This window comes from Seriola dumerili, unplaced genomic scaffold (assembly GCF_002260705.1).
Source record: "Seriola dumerili isolate Sdu_G_001 unplaced genomic scaffold, Sdu_1.0 BDQW01000025.1, whole genome shotgun sequence".
Taxonomy (NCBI): domain Eukaryota; kingdom Metazoa; phylum Chordata; class Actinopteri; order Carangiformes; family Carangidae; genus Seriola; species Seriola dumerili.
Window position 1 is genome coordinate 20,423,335 of NW_019174280.1, and position 18,273 is coordinate 20,441,607.

At 41.8% G+C, this 18,273-nt stretch overlaps 1 protein-coding gene across 1 annotated transcript in view; it reads left to right on the top strand.

Moving 5' to 3' along the window:
* Positions 1–17,957, top strand: part of ptchd4 (patched domain containing 4) — a 31,492-nt gene extending 13,535 nt beyond the window's left edge. The window contains exon 3 of the mRNA XM_022737971.1: positions 16,276–17,957. Within this exon, the coding sequence (XP_022593692.1) occupies positions 16,276–17,957 (1,682 nt within the window). The remainder of the gene's footprint in view (positions 1–16,275) is intronic.
* Positions 17,958–18,273: the final 316 nt, after the last annotated feature.

The window sequence follows — 18,273 nt, forward strand, 5'->3', positions numbered from 1 at the left end:
CCCAGAGCACTCTATGGGAACAACACTGATGGAATTCATTATTAAAACACATACAAATAGATTTATTTCATGTTTGAAATTTGCAAGTCATATTTCAGTGGTGTCACACAGCTATGATGTAACGCGTTGTTTGCTGAAAATGATTAGGAGTGGGTGCTGTAAACAAGGCAGGTTTGCCCTGTGCAAAAACTTGAGCTGATAAAATCATCAACATTCATGCAATTGAGTCATCGCTGTGCACAGTCGGGGTGGCAAAGGAAAGGAAAAGATGATTTTCAAGGTACGTGATTCTGAAGGTTGTGAAGCAAAAGCCTGTGCAATATAATAGAATAGGATGGACAGTAGGGGGTGTTTAATGTTCTGACGCATCAGGGATATAGGCACGATTTTGTCCCTTAACCCCTCCAACAAAGAAGAAGAAGATTTCTTTTATTCTTTTTGTATTAGTTGTCTGTTCATTTATATTTCTAAAAAATCTTTTAAATGTGCAGAAAACAGATTTCTTTTGCAGAGCTGTAAAATTCATTGTAACTGCAGATATGCAAAAGCCCCAAATCCCCCCATCCCCGAATAAATTGCAAAGGGCATGCATTGTCATGAAAATGAACACACTTACACTTTTTACATTATTAGTTACTTAATGACCAATAAAGCATCATTCCCACATTGCATCATCATTTACAGTCTTGTTGTCTCAGACTCTGTTTCTCTTCCTTTGTCTCTGCACCTTTTCTCCTTTTTCCTCCTCTCTTTACGTCTTCTCTTATACATTGTCTATTTACAGCACAGTATATCTTGCATTTCCTCCCAGTAAGGTCACTGGGTCCCTGGGGCTTTAGCACAGCTCTGCTGCAGGCCAGCGGACAAAACTGAAGTTTAAGTAAGACTCAGAAGCAGGAGGCTGGAGCAAGTCCTTGTGACCTAGAGAGGAGAGGAGAGGAGAGGAGAGGGGTATCATGGGGGGGGTGGGGTGCTTAGAGAGGCTAAACAGGAAAGTTAAGGAGAAAAGAGCAAAGAAAAAAATGTATGTGATGTATAGGAAAACGGAGGGTGCAGAGAAAGAGACAGGGGAACAGACTGAGACTCAGGGACGAGGTAGAGGAGAGAGGATGGCAGAGAGAAACTCGCGTACAGACGGAGGAGGTGGAGAAGGGCCAAGGAGATGGAGAGGACTTGATTAAGTCTGTAATTTCATGTGACAGGACCTCAGAGGCAGCAGATGTCCACCCTCCTCTTGGGAGGTCCTTACTGAGACACACCCCTATCACTATATCAACGCCACATCAGGGCAGACACTGAGAACTCAAATGGATACTGATACCCAATCTGTCAGAGAGGCGCCCTCTGTTGAGACGTCATCACTATTTAAAAGCTTTCCGTGGATTTTGATTTAAAGAGCAACTCTGAGGTTTACTTCCTCACTGAATTTAAACTGAGTGTGTGTCATATTATTGTTCTATAAGTCTGTGTCCCTACAGCAGACTTTAGCAGCAGTGAGTCCGGTCAGTTATCTGGATAAACTGTCATCCTGGTTTGTTATTGTGTTTTAAACTACAGGCTGTCAGGACTTTGGGCCTCGTGCAAGAACCAGTGGCAGATACAAGTGATTCACCTTTGTGTAAAGTGAACAGTTCACAATCATTAGACCTGCAACTCTAATGCCAGAATTTGGAGTTTGAATATTGAGATTCCAAAACAAACTAAAAGAAGAGAGATAACTAAAACAAACCTGCGTTCTGCTCACTCCATCATCATGATCATGGCTTCCTAATTTACTGATTATATTATTGCTGTATATGCTATAATATTATCCTGTCTAATATGTGCCGTCATTAGAGTGCTAATCTCATTTAGCCACTTGTTAGCGACCGGGCCTTTTTTAAGAGATATTTTATGTTGTAGAATAAAACGTGAGAATGCCTTAAACTGGTGTTAATTAGGCTTTATATCTGATATCTAAACAAAAACCCACGTACTTTTGGACAAGGGAATTGTAAGTGCTAACATGCTAACTAATTTCCAGGTTTTAGGATTAGTCACAGGCAGCTTTGCTTTACAAAAGACATTTTTTAGCATCTAACATACTGTTACTGCAGGGACTCCCTGCGTCCAGCTGGTTAAACCATTCGCTCTTTATTCCTACAGTACAGCGCCGTTCTCACTACATGTTGTCGACTATCATACTATTAATATTTATGTCTCAGCGCCAGTGACAGCTGTGGGTGGCGGCATCGTGTTTTCGGGTTGCCCATCTGTCTGTCCCACTCTCATGAACGTGATATCTCAGTAACACCTTAAGGGATTTTTTTAATTTGGTACAAACGTTCACTTGGACTCAAGGATGAACTGATTAGAATTTGGTGTTAAAAGGTCAAAGGTCAATACATTTTTGATAACTCAAGAATTCATACGCTAATTATGACGCAATTTAACACAAACATCTAATAAGATAAAATGATGAAGTGATGGACATTTTATACCCAAAGGGGGTCAAAGGTCACCTTCACTGTGACATCGTAAATGCTCTGCACTTGGCGGAGACATACAACCACGAGTTTTGAAGAGTGTTTTATATTTGTTATTTAGAGCTAATGAGTTAGCCCGCAGCGGCTGGTATCTGACAGCCACATGCTGACAAACGTCTTTGCTGAAGCAGAGGTACACAGACGCTTCTGAGCCTCAGTCTGCACACTCCCATGATTCATTTGTGGTGGCGATATACACCACAGACCTAATTATCTTATCTGAATACGGTCCCATGGCTTCTTAGTTGGTTCTTGTGCCTTTCATCTCCTCTGTGGAGACAACAGTAACACTTGGGATCATAGTTTTCTATTTAAAACCCCTACGTGTAGAATTGTTGGGTTATTATAGAATATTTGAAATTATACTGACAGTGCAGGTTTTTCTGTGTAGAAAAAATTGTGTTTAAATGTTATCTTAATTACTTGCGAACGTTAAAGTCAGCCACGTGTTGTCACGCCATTCCCAAAACCTGCAGCTACATTCAGTGGCTTTAGAAGTGATTAACACCTGGTTTGTTACCAGGCTGGGCCGAGGCTCTGGTAATGTTATGGTATCTCAGATTGCATTTGAGGGGGACATAATGAATTGGTGGACTTTGGAGACTTTGATGTACCTTCATAACCAGTGAGGAGGTATCAGGGGACAAGGTGTGGTATGTTGTCAGAGATGAATTTAAAGCTGGTTGTTAGACTCCCTAAAGTCCACAATATGAACTATGGTCTCCGCTTTCCACGGTACTTAAACTCCTCCATTAAAGCGCCATTGGGCACTATAAGGAAAGAAGTAAGTAAAAGTGTATCATTAACATATTCTTCTTTACTATCAATATGCTAATATAAAACACATTATATAGTCTTTGCGACAGCACTCTTATTTGGCTTTGTTTCCCCTGGTCTGTGGCAAATTTACTAGGTTGACACATATTAGAAAGGCACATACCTGCCCTTGTACGATCGCTTCAGTAACTGTCCACAGACCTCCATGACAGTATATTAAAAAGCACGGGTGAAAAAAAAAAAAAAAAATGCATTAGCAGTCCTGTGAGCACGCTGGGCTCCATCACCGTGAAGTAGAAAAAGGTGTAGAACAACCAAAACTTCCATCCGCCCCTGAAGCTCTCTGTGCGGTGAAGTGGCCACATGAAAGCCACTCCTGAGTAAAAGCTAACCACCCAAATGGTGTGTGTCCTCTTGGTCACTTGAAGCCGAACAACTCTTCTGTTTGATGGGATGGAAATTAAACTCTGACATGAATGTTAAATGTGTTATGTGTGGCGAGCCCCCCCCCCCCAGACTGTATCAGGATATTGAATTTAAATCGCTCAAGCCTTTTTAATTTACAATACCAATATGATACCAGAGTTTCATATTGAATTTGATGCCACATTTTGCTCAAACAAATTAGTATAAAATCGTCAAAATTACGATTTCAAAGAAGAATGTCCTGATCAGAAAATAAGACTATGAATACTTGGTGGTGCTACAGACGAGATTTCTGTTGCTACTAAAACGTACTGAGGCTTGATACCCAGCCCTGCGAGGCACATAACTAAATTTAACATTCAGAGAACAAACAAAAAGATTTTTGTGACAGAGAGTTTGGTAGCATCTGAGTTGTTGAGACAGAATTTTTTCCCCCTGATTTGGCTTGTAAAATGCAAAGCTGTGTCATGGTTTCCCTGTATCGCTTTCATCAAAGCTTCCTCTCACATCGTAGTAAAAACGAATCCATTATTCTCTCTGAACAATCCTGCTAATGTCACCTCTGGCCTTTGAATCACGTAGAGGAAGAAACCCAGCACGGGGCAGGTACCACCACGTGTCGGTGGACCTTTGTTTAATATGGAGCAGCTTCTCCTCCTGTCCGCCTCCCCCGTGTCTATCTGCCCTGTCATCTGCGAGCTGGCCAATTACTGCTGAGCTGAGCTTGTCACTTCGTTCTCTCTCTGGATATGTGATGGCTGTTAGAAGTGTAAAAACTGGCAGGGACATGAGAGGAAAGAAAGCAGAGCAGGACTCATGAAACATACATGCTGTGACATTACAGAGGAAGTGAAGGCGCTGTCTGTCTCCAACAGGCCAAAAAACTGTATTTTATTTTCTTAACACAACATGCAGCGACTGTGTGTCCCACTGGGACGTGATGGTAGTCCTTGGTGCAGAGCTATAATCCCATTTTTTTTCACCTCGGCCACATTTGACTCACAGCGAGAGAATAAATTGTTTCAAATTGCTGCTGTGCATGAAGTGTGTGCAGGTGTTTGTGTTTTATTTCAGATAGGAAGTCAAACAACAAATGCCTTCCACCATGATCGCTCGCAAAACATTCACACTTTTACACCAAACATCCCCTTTGTGGCCACAGCAGTATTGAGGTTATGACATGCTCTATGAAGTCATATCAACCTTAGGGACTCATATCAAATATTCTGAACGCAAGGTCACACTTATTTAGCTATCACTGACTTCCATTTGCTGAAGAAGTCCATGAGATACGGTCGAAAGTGAATAGCTACTAGAGTGGACCTTGCATTTAAAATATTAAAACGCAGATATGGTAATAACTGTTTCTTTTTACAGGCCTTTAATGGCAAATAAAGTACAGAGATTTAATTGGATTTGATTCCAAGAGGAGTTTAGCAGGTGTTTCCATGGATTTGCTTGTTTGCAATGTTGTGGATAATACTGCGCAGCTGTAATATTATTACTTTGTTGTTGACACCAATACATTGATTTATCTAAAGTTTTGCCATTTCTTATTTTGCTGACTGTAATCACGGTTCTCAAATGCACATGTATACCAAAAATAACCCGATACTGATTGTAACCAGGTAGTAATGGATCAATTAATAGAAGAAATACTTGAATCAGTTTTGTGCTCAGGCGCTGCCAAGATGGCGACAGCAGAGCAGCCCACTCTGAGCTTTAAAGCCACTCTTCTTTTGGGTGACATCACAGAGGCTTCGTCCGTCTGTATTTACAGCCTATGATACCAATAATGAATCAGGCTCCCATATTATAAAGAACTGTGTTTGTCGACTTACTCTAGTTACCGTTTATATACTATTTAAGTTTCTGGTATGAATTTGGATGCCTGTAGGAGGAAGGGTGATTACAGATGTGTTGATGGAGGAAATTTCTCTCCCTCATGGCCGCTGTCTGAGCTCTGCCACATCAATCTGAACCTGTGCTGTTCCTGTCACACTTACTGCATGATTTACAAGCTGTTTGGAGTTTTCTCTGTCTGGACACTGATGTTTTTTAAGGCCTGATATTTTTTATTATTTTATTATTTTTTATCCTGTGAGTGTAAGATAGATAGTGACACTCAACATTCATAGCCGGTCATGCGCAGTGACCATCACCGCTGACGCTAGAAAAGCCTTCTGGGAATTCCTGCCTGTTCCAATAAGCAGGTCTGGATGACTGATGATCGATCTATGGATGTTATTGCCGTGAGTGGCTCTGGGATGATGGCGGTATGACAGCCTCAGGGTCGTTTTTTAAGGAGCGGGGGGGGGGGGGGATAATAAACCAGCTCCATACATTGATTAATATAGCTCCAGGATGATGTGGTCCCAAATTGTAAAATACACTATTTCTGGAAGAGCAAGTCATTACAATATCCCTGATGTTTCCACCAGAATTTTAATGTTGCCGTGAGCAACAGGAAGAGAGATTTTATTCTGGGAGCTGGAGTCATTCCTGGCCCCATTCCCAGTATCATGTACTGATTTTATTTAGATTTTCCACTCGTGTCCCCCCTTCTCAGTTCATAATTATATAACCAGTGCTCACTAGCCTGTGTCACAGCATCTTTAATTGAAGACTGTGAAATTTGCACTCTGCTGTATTTATAGTATAACGAGACTCCGTGTTAAAACTGACTGCGGTGTCAGGAAGGAAAAGTCACAGTCTAATTAAATCTCACAGCGCAGTTTGCGACTGCTACGTCCCTCCACATCACCATGGTGATCTGGGAACCTGTAGGAGGGTTATTTAATGATTCCTGAAAAGGGGAAGTTCACTTTTGTATTTATTTGGCTAAAATAAGGCTACTTGAGGACAAAATCCAACCTCAGGCGCTCGACTCCACCAGACATAGAAGGGTTATTGTTTTTGTTTTTCATAAATTCATTTCCTGAAAAAACGCCCTGGAAATGAAAACATTAGTGTGGACGCAGCCTTAGGTACAAACTGAGGGGCATGGAGTTTGAAAAACAAAGGCGCTTAGGAAAGATGCAGTTGCATTATGGGAAGTGTATGGATCCAGTGTTTTCCGAGCTTGACCTCATAGAAAAGACTAAAAGTCAGGATGTTCAAGAACACAAGCGGTGAGGACAGGTTGTAAATGAACCTCCAGCTTAATCCTAGGATGAAAGAGGCAATTTAACAAAGCAATTTATGACAGAAAAGCAATTTCTTTCACTTTCACTTTTTACCCTTAAACCATGCTGTGATAATATAATTGGTATTTATTTAAAACATCTCATTGTCTGAGTGTAATTTTTTCTTGGCCTAATGGAGTCATGTTTAAAGAAAGCCAAAATATGAACATGAACATCCTGCTGCTTTGATTTTTGTAATGTTATTATTCTTTTGTTATTTAGCTTTGACATAAACCTGCTTGTTCCCCACAGTATTACTCCCTAAAACCCGATCTGGGGCAAATGAATGATAATAATAATAGTTGTATTTTGCAGAATTATTTTTGAATTTGCGACCAGATGCTCCCAATCCATTTGAGTCCTGGAGTCCTGGATAGCATAAGTAACAGACAATAACAACCTTTTTCTCCCCCCAACTGAAACAGAAGCTTGTGGAGTTTACTTTGATTCCTCTCTGTTCCTAACTTCTGTATCTGAAAAAGCCTCAAACATGGACATGAATTGTCAGCAGGTGTCTGGAAACAAAGTGCAGTGTCTGCTGCTCAGGCAGCGACTCCAGCAGCTACACAACCATCTAGAGACACACCTGATAATAAAGAGTTACAGCCTCATTTGTCAGCTCCCTACTGCCTCACTGCCACCAACCGTGAATTAGTTGAGGTGTTTGGTTGTGTGTGTCTCCTCTCACAGCTTTTAAAGTTTACCTCCTTGCACCTTCATACTGTCATAACTATGAGGACTGGCTCTTTCTCTTTTGGGGTGTGATGTTGCATTTCTATGTCCTGGTGGGGACTTCAACCTGAATACACATTAACCCATGGAGACTCGCAACACCATAGGGAAAATAAACTGAGGTCCCCAAGGGACTGCTTTTACTTACAGCTACATACATGACAAAAACAAAATACAACAACAATAATGATTAACGTTAAGAGTCACACGTGCACGTTCAGTTGCTGGATCTGCACACGGACATACCTACACATGCACGGCTGTAGTCATACATACACACACCTCATACCTGTACAGTATATGGCTGAGATGTGCTAATCACATACATACACACACGTGTGAGTTTTAGTGAATAAACACACAAGTGTATGTATCTGCATTTCATCTTCCCCGTCCATTTTCACTCCCCATAGGGTGTGTGTGTGTGTGTGTGTGTGTGTGTGTATATATAGATGTATGCATGTGTCATATGTGGCTCCTCCCCATTATGTCAGAGAGTATTGATCCACATATTACTGTCTGAGTCCAAAACAGCTGACCTGCACAAACACTGACATACCCACACACACACACACACACACATGCAGCACGCTCTACTCAACATAACCATGAATGTGCCTTGTAATGAATGGCAGGGAGAAACACACGCAGAGCTAATGCTGCTCATGCTAACGTATTTAAATTCAAACCGTAGCATGAAGTATTTAAGTTAAATCATTCCAATCTATTGATTTACCAGTGTGCACTAAAATGTGACAGAATTTTAATCAACACTAGCGATATCACATCTCTCCAAGTGTGACATATTATATGCCATTAATCGGGCAGCTGTATAAATCTTCATTGATGTGTGACAGGGAGTAATGGAAACATTGGATTTGAGACCACTGCGGCTGATGGCCTCAGGTCTGCAGCACGCTGAAACAGCACTCTCATGTTCAGGCTTTCATAGAGGAGAGAGATGATGATACACAACAATTAGTGGCATCCTTTTCATTAGGTATCAAGATGGCTAACTGGCTGACAGTGAGTCAATTTATTTCAAAACTGAATTGTAAAACTGCAAGAACTGAGAGTTTAAATTTTAATCAGTAATGTCGGGGTTAAATTTGTCTGAGTTACACTGTGAGAAAAAAGGAAATGTGACCTGAATCTAAAAATCACAGCTTGTATTTCCTGTGTTCTGGTGGCTGACAGTTTATTGGCCCATTAGAAGAGCAGCAGAGCTGTACCACACATCTGTCCCTTTATAGTAATGACCGAACTGACTCACACTGAAATGCCAAAAAAAAAATGGAGACGTGCAAAGGAAAACTATACGACTCACGAGCCAAAAATAAAAACAGCAAATTAAAAGATGGATAATTGAGTCTTTATCTGACAAACTGTCATTATAAATAACTTCTACAACAGGCCTGAAGAGTGTCGCTTCAGTTCCATTTCACATCCTACAGCCTCAACCATTTTTATAATTAACTATCTCAACACTTCTTAACTATGGAATGCCATCTTAATTAATATTAAATACATAAATCAATACATGAATAAATAAATACAGCTAAATAAATCCTGTAGAAACATATAAATAATAATAATGTAAATGTAAATATATAAATGACTAAATAAATGAAAAACAGAAATAAATAAATGTAGAAGTATGAATAAAAATCTCCTGACATAAATAAAAAGGTTTATTTATTTATTTATTCATTCATTCCTTTATTGATCTATTCATTTATGTATTTATTCATATAGCTATTTATTTATTTATTGACACACTTCTATATTTCTATTTACATTTATTACCTACTTCTCCCCAACACTGTACAGTGTGTGCAGCCTAAAAAAAAGTATTCCCCTTTTGGTTTTTTTGGGGGTTTTTTTCACAATTCCATGAATTTTATAATCAATATATTTTTTATTGCGTACAGAACGAAAGAAAACCCCACTATGATTAATTACAACAAGCCACACGATGCTGCCTCCTACATTTCATCCTCTCATTAGATTTGCCATTTGTGTCAGCGTGTGAACATTGACCGGGATGAGAACCACTTTTATTGATGAGAGTCAATGAGCAGGTGTGTGCGCAGGTTAATTAATTTTTAATGGAACATCCAGCAGGAAGTGGGGTTTTGAAAGAACCCCCCTCATCACAGCTCTAAGTATTTGCCATCAAAGCGTCGTGAGGTTGTGAATTTTTAATGGATCGACAGCAAAAAAGTACTAACTTTTGTAAACCGTGCATCATCACTTCCTGTCTGTATATTTCGGGTCTGTTGTGGTATTTTTGCGCGCCGCGTGTCATCGATTGCTTGTGAAGTCATTTCACTTCAAAGACGAGACAGTGGCAGCGATCTCAGGCTTGTGACAGTCGTGTTGATCGCTGTGGCTTTTTTAGTGACAGTTAAACAAAATATTAATCACTTGGGCAAAATTTAGAATCAAAAAAGGCATTTGATTGTTCGGTGCCTGTGTGTAATGATAAGTGTTCGCTCTCTCTGCTTCGACATCTGCACATTTACAGCAACACTTTAAGGCAGAACTGCATCCAGTAAATTATTCATCAGTTTTATTCGTCCCAAAGTCAGTGTCCACTCCTTATTTTTCTGTTTTCACAATTCAGTCAAAGCACCAAACAGCACAACTCCAACAAAACGCAGTACAGCAACAGACACTTGCTCTCAGGATCTGATGCAGTCCAGGAGAAACACAGAAATCTGATACTGAGTAGGCAGACACATTTTTGACATAGCTATGTGTATGATGGTCTGTGAGTTTGGCATCAGTGGTTTTAGTACAGCAGCTTGGATAATGCATTTGTCCTATAACTCAAAATGATCATGCTTTAAGTACTGTTTCAGTGTGGTGTAGTATGATTGATGGGGACCAGCTTGTTGTGTATCTGCAGGCCGACACCGACAGAAACAAAGGCCCATAAATAAATTAAGCTGTGCAAACACACAGATTCAGGGAGCTCCCTTTCCTTAAAATAATAATAGCATAGCCAAGTCTGAACGCTGCAGCTCTTCAACAGAGAGAGAAGCTACTTTATTAGATTGTTACAACAATAAAACTCTGCTGCTGGAGAGAGATGAAGAAAGCAAGAAAGAAAAGACGTATATAGATGTTAAAAACGAAGAAATTTTGCTGCAGAAAAGCAGCAGAAACATACTTTCCTTCTTTCAGAAGGAGACGACTTAAAAATGCAAATGACCAGATTTGCCATTTCACACCTGGAGGCAATTCCAGAAAATCTGTTTCAAACTCTGCCAAACTCCTACACACAAACCAGGAGAATGTACTGAGCTGCGATGGGGAGGGTGCGAGTGTACGTGGGTGAGTTTGTGCATATGTACATTAATGTGTGCATTATTAAAAGTATTAAAGGTGAGGAGCAGTATTACATTTTTGCTTGTGATACTAATTTCCATTGCATCGTTGGGTCTGTAGTAAACAAGACTCTGTTTGATAAGCAATAAATGAAAACCACATATTTATCATGACACCAGCTTCAACAAGTGACGGGGACGTTCTGTGTTAAAACCAACCACTGGACGATTCTGCAAAAACCCCAAATTACTTTCAATGGTGCCAATGACGTCTCAACTTAAATAGTAAAATATCTTGAAAACTATTGGATGGATTGCTGTGAAGTTTTGGTACAAACATTCATGGGGGTGATTTTTAATCATTTTGAAAGCTCTAACACCTTCTTTAGGTTAACTAATGACATTCCCACACACCCTCAGCTAAACTTAGTGCTTAGCAAATATTTGCATGCTAACATTCAACATCGGATTATCATTGTGGGAATTGCTATAGACTCTTGGCGGCAACCAATCAGAATGCAGAAGTGCTCCACACTAGAGAACACTGGAGAACACGACCATGTAAACTTTTGTTTGGTGTAGCTAAAAGAAAAGTATGTCTTCATGTAGGAACCTCTTGCTCATAGAAAGAAGCGGAGTGAGAAAATAGGTTTTGAGGATCTTTAAGTGTAATTTGAAGCCAATGAGGAAGGACTCCCTGAACTTGTTAGCTTTCATTTAATAGCACATCTGATTCTTTGCTTGAGAGCAGTTTGTTAATCTCACCCTGCAGTCTGGGTAATGATACTGTCTTTTAGCAGTCATTACCTCTGTAGCCCTGCAGCAGGGTGAAACTCACCTCCAGGAAAACAGTGTATAAGCAAACAGCTGCAGTTAACTAGGCCAGCAAATGAAGGTAGCGTTGGGGAAATGTGTGTCTGAAATTAAGAGTGAAATTGTAGAAATTTCTTTTATGATGGAGAACAGGGTTTATTTGGTGTTATTACCCAAATATTGATTTGGAAGTGAAGATTGCTGTTGGTCTCCCCTGTGTCCCCTCTTCTGTGGCGGGACCTCCTCCTTGTGATATTGGCTCCTCTGTCATCACCACCTGTGTGATAAGCCGGCTTGGTTAACAGTCGTCCTGATTGGAAGAATCCACGGTGGGCGGGAGCGGCCGATGTGCTCTCTCGCCACATGATGGATGTGCTCTTGGGGTCGAAGTGCCACAGAAGTTTTAGAGCAGCAGTGTAGTTTAATGACTCGGTGGCTGGTGTGGGCCAGGGGAGGAGGGGGAGGCAGAAGGCCTCCATTATAGCCTCACTGTGCTCAGGCTGTGAGACTATAAGACTATTTCTTTCTTTCTTTCTTTTTTTTACACCCCCGCCTCTTGTTTGGGAAGAAAATAGTCTACAGGACAGCCAGTGACAAACTGCCCTCTTATAATCCATTCAGGCTTGTACCTGCATCTTTGAGATGCTCGATATACAAAGCCTCTTGCCTCCTCATCCTTCCAGTCTGAGCTACAGCTTCTCATCTTTCTTCCTCTCTTTATCCATCCCTGCCTCCTGACACACTGCTGCAGTGGCTGGCAGACAGCACAGGCCATCCCCCATTAAACCGACGGGGAACAGGTGATTCAGTAAAAGGTTGCAGAGGGTGTATAGAGGCTCTCAGTTGTGCTTTGCAGCTGCTGTCTTGGTGCAAAGGTTCATCGTGTTGGAGGTAAAAAAAAATTACAAAAGGTTATCACCAGCGATACCAGTATTTATACTGAAAGAAACAACCAGGGCCAGAGCCAGCGTCTGAGAAATACAGAGGTCATGAGACTAAGTGCCTGCTGAGACTCGAATAAATTACATAGTAATAGTCAAGTCAATAACAATTGTCAAGCCTGGCGGAGATAAAAGCATGCACGACCTTCTCAGGGTCTGCAAATGAGAGGATCACAGTGTGATCTGAGTAATACGCTTTACACAAGATTGCAGTACGTTAGTGACCTGAGCATCATATTACAGGTCAGAGTAAAATAAAAAAATAACACCAAAATTACAGCCTTCCCATTCAGATAGAGCACCCAGACTAGACATTAGATATATTAACAGTGCAAGTACTGGGACCGAGGGAAGGAGTAATTATAAGGATCTGTGATTTCCAGTCGTTCAAATGGACATTCAGCACTTAATATCAGCAATGTAAGAGATAATAGAGATAATAGAGATAATAGAGTGCTGCGGGAATGACGTATTTTTGTTTCAGCAAAAAGCCAAAGGGATTTTTATATAAAATAAATGTTGTAATAAATTAGCCCTGTAGAAGACATGGAATTTAAGTAGAAGAATAGCTCTTATGTTGCATGGCAGCTAGTTAGCTTTAGCAATACGGTATAGTATTATACAGCATAAAGACTGTCGGTTCTTTGTAACATAAGACTGTTCAGAAGTTTTAGCAGTTTAGCTGCAAAAGAAATACTTAAGTCACTTAAAGAGTAGTTTCTGTGATTCCAACATAGCTTTTTAGACAGTTGATTAAAATAGCAGCGTCCACTGTCTTGAAGTCACAAGAAGAACTGATATTGAATAATAAGAATATTTTTTTGTTGTAAAAATGTAAATTCAGAATAAAAACAGAGAAGAAATTATTGAGGACTTAATGTAATTGTCCCCAGTAGCAGCAGGAAGCAGCTAAACCATGCAGCATGAAAAGCACATCTGATCTTTCTTTCTTTTTTTTCCCAGGCTGACATAACAGCCTGCTATTATCTAAACACAATCCCCAGCCATTGCACTCAGCTGTTCAAAGATACTGAGGACCAGGTCCTTTACTGCAGCTGCCAGAAGGTGTGTTACGCTGCCTGCAGTCTCACAGAGAGGCAAATTCATTTTTGCTGTTCCTGCTGCTCTCTATGTGTGTGTTCGTTCCAGTGTGTGTTTGTGTTGATGGCGAGAGTCTGGTCATCCCTGCAGACTCATAGTTGTGGCTATAAAGTGTGTGTGTGTGTGTGTGTGTGTGTGTGTGCTTGATTGTTTAGGGGACTTCGTGGTGACATTTAGTTTAGTTTCGTTTTTATCACTGCAATAATTGTGGCTAATGGGAATGCAGTCTCTCTCTCTCTCTCTCTCTCTCTCTCTCTCAGCCTCAGTTGCTGTTATTCCCACCCCCCATCTGGCCTCAGTAAAAATGTGGAAGTTCAGTTTTGCGTCTTTCAGCATTCAGGCGTTGATAGAACTGTCGGTTTTCTCCAAAGATGATTAGCATTGAGCTTCAGTCATGCTTCCAGCCATGTGCTCCTCTCCCTCCTGCCTTTTCACTTTCTCACTGATTAAAGCTCAGGCTCTGTCCACACTGTGCAGGCTTTGCTGGTTTTCCATCATTTGTCGATTACATAAAATTTGTAAATCCATCACTAACTTTGTGTGTTAAGTCTCTAGAGTGAGCATAAAACTTTATTTTGGCACCTGATTTTGATTTAGTTTTACACCAGCCAGCAGAGAAGGCTTTGTGACTGAAGCTCCTGCCATCCGTGCCCCAACAATGAACCCTCTTTCAAAGTCACTTTGATCTTTTCCTCTTGCCATGTTGATCATGTAAAGTCAGAATCAACTGGCTCTGCTCAGCAGTTTTATACATACCACAGAGCATGGCTGGATGTTTTCTTTTTAACTTCGGGAGTTTACTTAACCTTAAACCAATTAAGATTACCAATTATTTAGATTATTCATTGAACTTGGACTGGAATTTCTGAAATTAAAATCAAAAAATAGCAAAAGGGCGATGTTGCAGAACTCTTGACTTGTAGTGTACACACATACATACATGCACACACAGTTGTAACCCTAACCCTGATTTCAGAGGTAATTACATTAACTTACATTCATTTTCTGGAGACTTACTCTAAACATACCCATAACTACTACTTGTGTAATCCTAATCCTAACCCTAACCTAAACCTAACCTTATCCTAACCTTAAAGGTTCCATATTGTACATTTTTCATTACATTATGGTTTTAAGAACCAAAAACCATCTCAATGTGGTTTTACATCTCCTCTCTCAGGCTTCTCTCTGGAACTATAGTAACAACAGGTCGGTGAGCCAATCAGAAGAGAGGAGGCTCTGAGCCTCTCTTCTAATTGGCTGATTGTTTTTTGAGTGATCTAATAGAAATATAGCAGATTTCATGTAAAACACCCAGAGAAACCAAATCCTGCAGTGGTGTTAGTACTGATACTAACCAGGGACACTTTACCAGATGGGCTCGTTGTTATTATCCATCTCCACCTGCCAGCAATCAATCACTGTAATGAATCCCCGAGCTTTTCCAATCATGTCTAAAAAATGACACACTACTTAACATCCTATTTGGTAACTAGTGAAGGGAAACACATCCAGATGCCCCTGGTGTAACATCGGAAAAACATGGGGTGTGAATTTCCTCTGTCTCCACACCCTCTAAACCAACTGACACTAACTAATTGACTTGCAGCACAGCTTAATAAAACTAAAAGCAGGAAGAACCATCTAGCCGACTCATTATATAGACCTAATCCTTTATAGTTAATTAACTTTTTTTCCTCTGTCAAACAAGGGGAAATTTATAATGCTGTCAAGGGTAGCAATCCCCCTTATTCCCACTGTCCACCTGCGAGATCTGAAAGGAATTTTTTAAAGCTGATGTAAGCAGAGAACATACGGATGGGCCAAATCCACGGTTCACTCTTACTGAAATATTTAGTACGTAACCCCCCCCCACACACACACACACACACACACACACACACACACACACACTCAGAAATGCAGCTCTGGCATTTTACAGATAAGCGAACAGTGTGCTTGGGTGGGTGGGTGTTCCTGTGTGGGGCCAAGGATGTTCAATGTATGTTAATCTGCCTTGTAATACTAAAGTTGTTTTGATGTCTTTTAACAAAGCTCTTTTGTACTGATGATTCAACCAGGAGAGTTTCATGCCCTTCAAGCCTTTGAAATAGTTTCTCCCCTTTCATCGTCTATGCAGGAAATGAACAGGACTTCCAGAAGCCAGGGTGCCTGAAACAATTCTTTAAAATCAGAAGAAAATAATTCTTCCTGCTTTACAACAAAACATACATGTAAAGACACAGATAATCAAAGCATTGGCAGTTTGGTCGCACGTCCTATTCATTAGGCAATGGTACAACAAAATATCTGAAATCCTTCTGAGACATGGACCGTTTCTCTTCCCAGGAATAATCATATGATGCAAACAGAACAGCTTTCCAGACTATGTCATTTTTGATGTGCACAGTGTTAACACAGCTCTCTCTCTCTTTTCTTCTAGGCCATGGAACCAAAGGCGTGTTCGAGCTGCTAGCTGGCTGGAGGAGAACGAGGGAAAACCTCCCCTTCAAGGAGCGCGTGGCGGACGCTTTTGCCGACGTGATGGTGTGCTACACCATGACCAGCTCGCTCTACATCATCACCTTCGGCATGGGTGCCAGCCCTTTCACCAACATCGAGTCGGTGAAAATTTTCTGCCAGAGCATGTGCGTCGCCATACTGGTCAACTACTTCTACGTTTTCTCTTTCTACGGCTCCTGCCTGGTGTTTGCCGGACAGCTGGAGCAGAACCGCTACCACAGCGTTTTCTGTTGTAAAATCCCCTCGGTGGAGTATCTGGACCGGCAGCCCACTTGGTTTAAAACCATGATGAGTGACGGCCATGACCTGTCCACGCACCACGACAGTGTCCCCTACCAGAATCACTTCATCCAGCACTTCCTGCGAGAGCACTACACAGAGTGGATTACCAACACTTATGTCAAACCCTTTGTCGTCATTCTCTATCTCATCTACGCCTCCTTCTCATTCATGGGATGTTTACAAATCAGTGATGGGTCGAATATCGTCAACCTGCTGGCCAGTAACTCTCCGAGTGTTTCGTATGCTCTGACCCAGCAGAAATACTTCAGTAACTACAGTCCTGTGATCGGGTTTTACATTTACGAGCCCATCGAGTACTGGAACTCCACGGTGCAGGAGCACCTGAAGACCCTGAGTCATGGCTTTAACAAGATCTCCTGGATGGACAACTTTTTCCACTACCTGCGGGTGGTCAACGTCAGTGCGTCAACAAAGAGCGACTTCATCTCCATCCTGAAAGGCTCCTTCCTGCGCAGCCCGGAGTACCAGCACTTCACCGAGGACATCATATTCTCCAAGAACCGTGAGACTGACGAGTACGATATCATCGCCTCGCGGATGTACTTGGTGGCGCGGACGACCGAGAAGAAGCGCGAGGAGGTGGTGGAGCTTCTAGAGAAGCTTCGACCGTTGATGCTAATCAACAGCATCAAGTTCATTGCCTTCAATCCCACATTCGTGTTCATGGACCGCTACAGCTCCTCCGTCATCTCGCCCATCCTGACCTCAGGCTTCAGTGTGCTCACTATCCTCATCCTCACTTTCTTCCTGGTCATCAACCCCTTGGGGAACTTCTGGCTCATCCTCACGGTCACATCCGTGGAGCTGGGTGTCTTGGGTTTGATGACCCTCTGGAACGTTGGCATGGACAGCATCTCAATCCTGTGCCTTATTTATACCCTCAACTTCGCCATGGATCACTGTGCACCACACCTGTACACTTTTGTGCTGGCCACCGAGCACACTAGGACGCAGTGCATCAAGTTGGCACTGGAGGAGCACGGGGCCGCCATCCTGCAGAACACATCCTGCTTTGTGATCGGGATCATGCCCCTGGTGTTTGTGCCTTCCAATCTGACCTACACACTGTTCAAGTGCTCCCTCCTCACTGCGGGCTGCACTGTGCTGCACTGCTTCGTCATCCTGCCGGTCTTCCTGACCTTCTTCCCGCCCTCCAAAAAGAGACACAAGAAAAAGAAACGGGCCAAGCGGAAAGAGCGGGAGAGGGAGAGGGAACGGGAGAGGGAGAGGGAAAGAGAAAGGGAGGAGATAGAGTGCATTGAAGTCAGGGAGAATCCTGATCATGTGACAAACGTCTGAGTAGTCTGTAATTTTAGCAGTGCACATCAGTGGGTATCCGTCAAAGTTATTGGTGGATGAGAGGTGTTCTCCAATTGTTAGGCGCCTCTAGAGGTGCAGGGGAGTCCGATATGTCCCCTGAGGAGTGGGCACTCGTCACTCCCAACGAATAGCAGCTAAGCTGGCCAGAGTAGAGCGCAGCCCCACTGGTCAGTCATTCAGTCCTTCAGTCTGGACAGTGTATCTCATTTGCACAAACTGCAACATGCTCATGGTTCTAAAGCTCTTTCCCAACTATTTGGTATTAAAAAAAAAAACAAGTTAATTGCCAGAACCT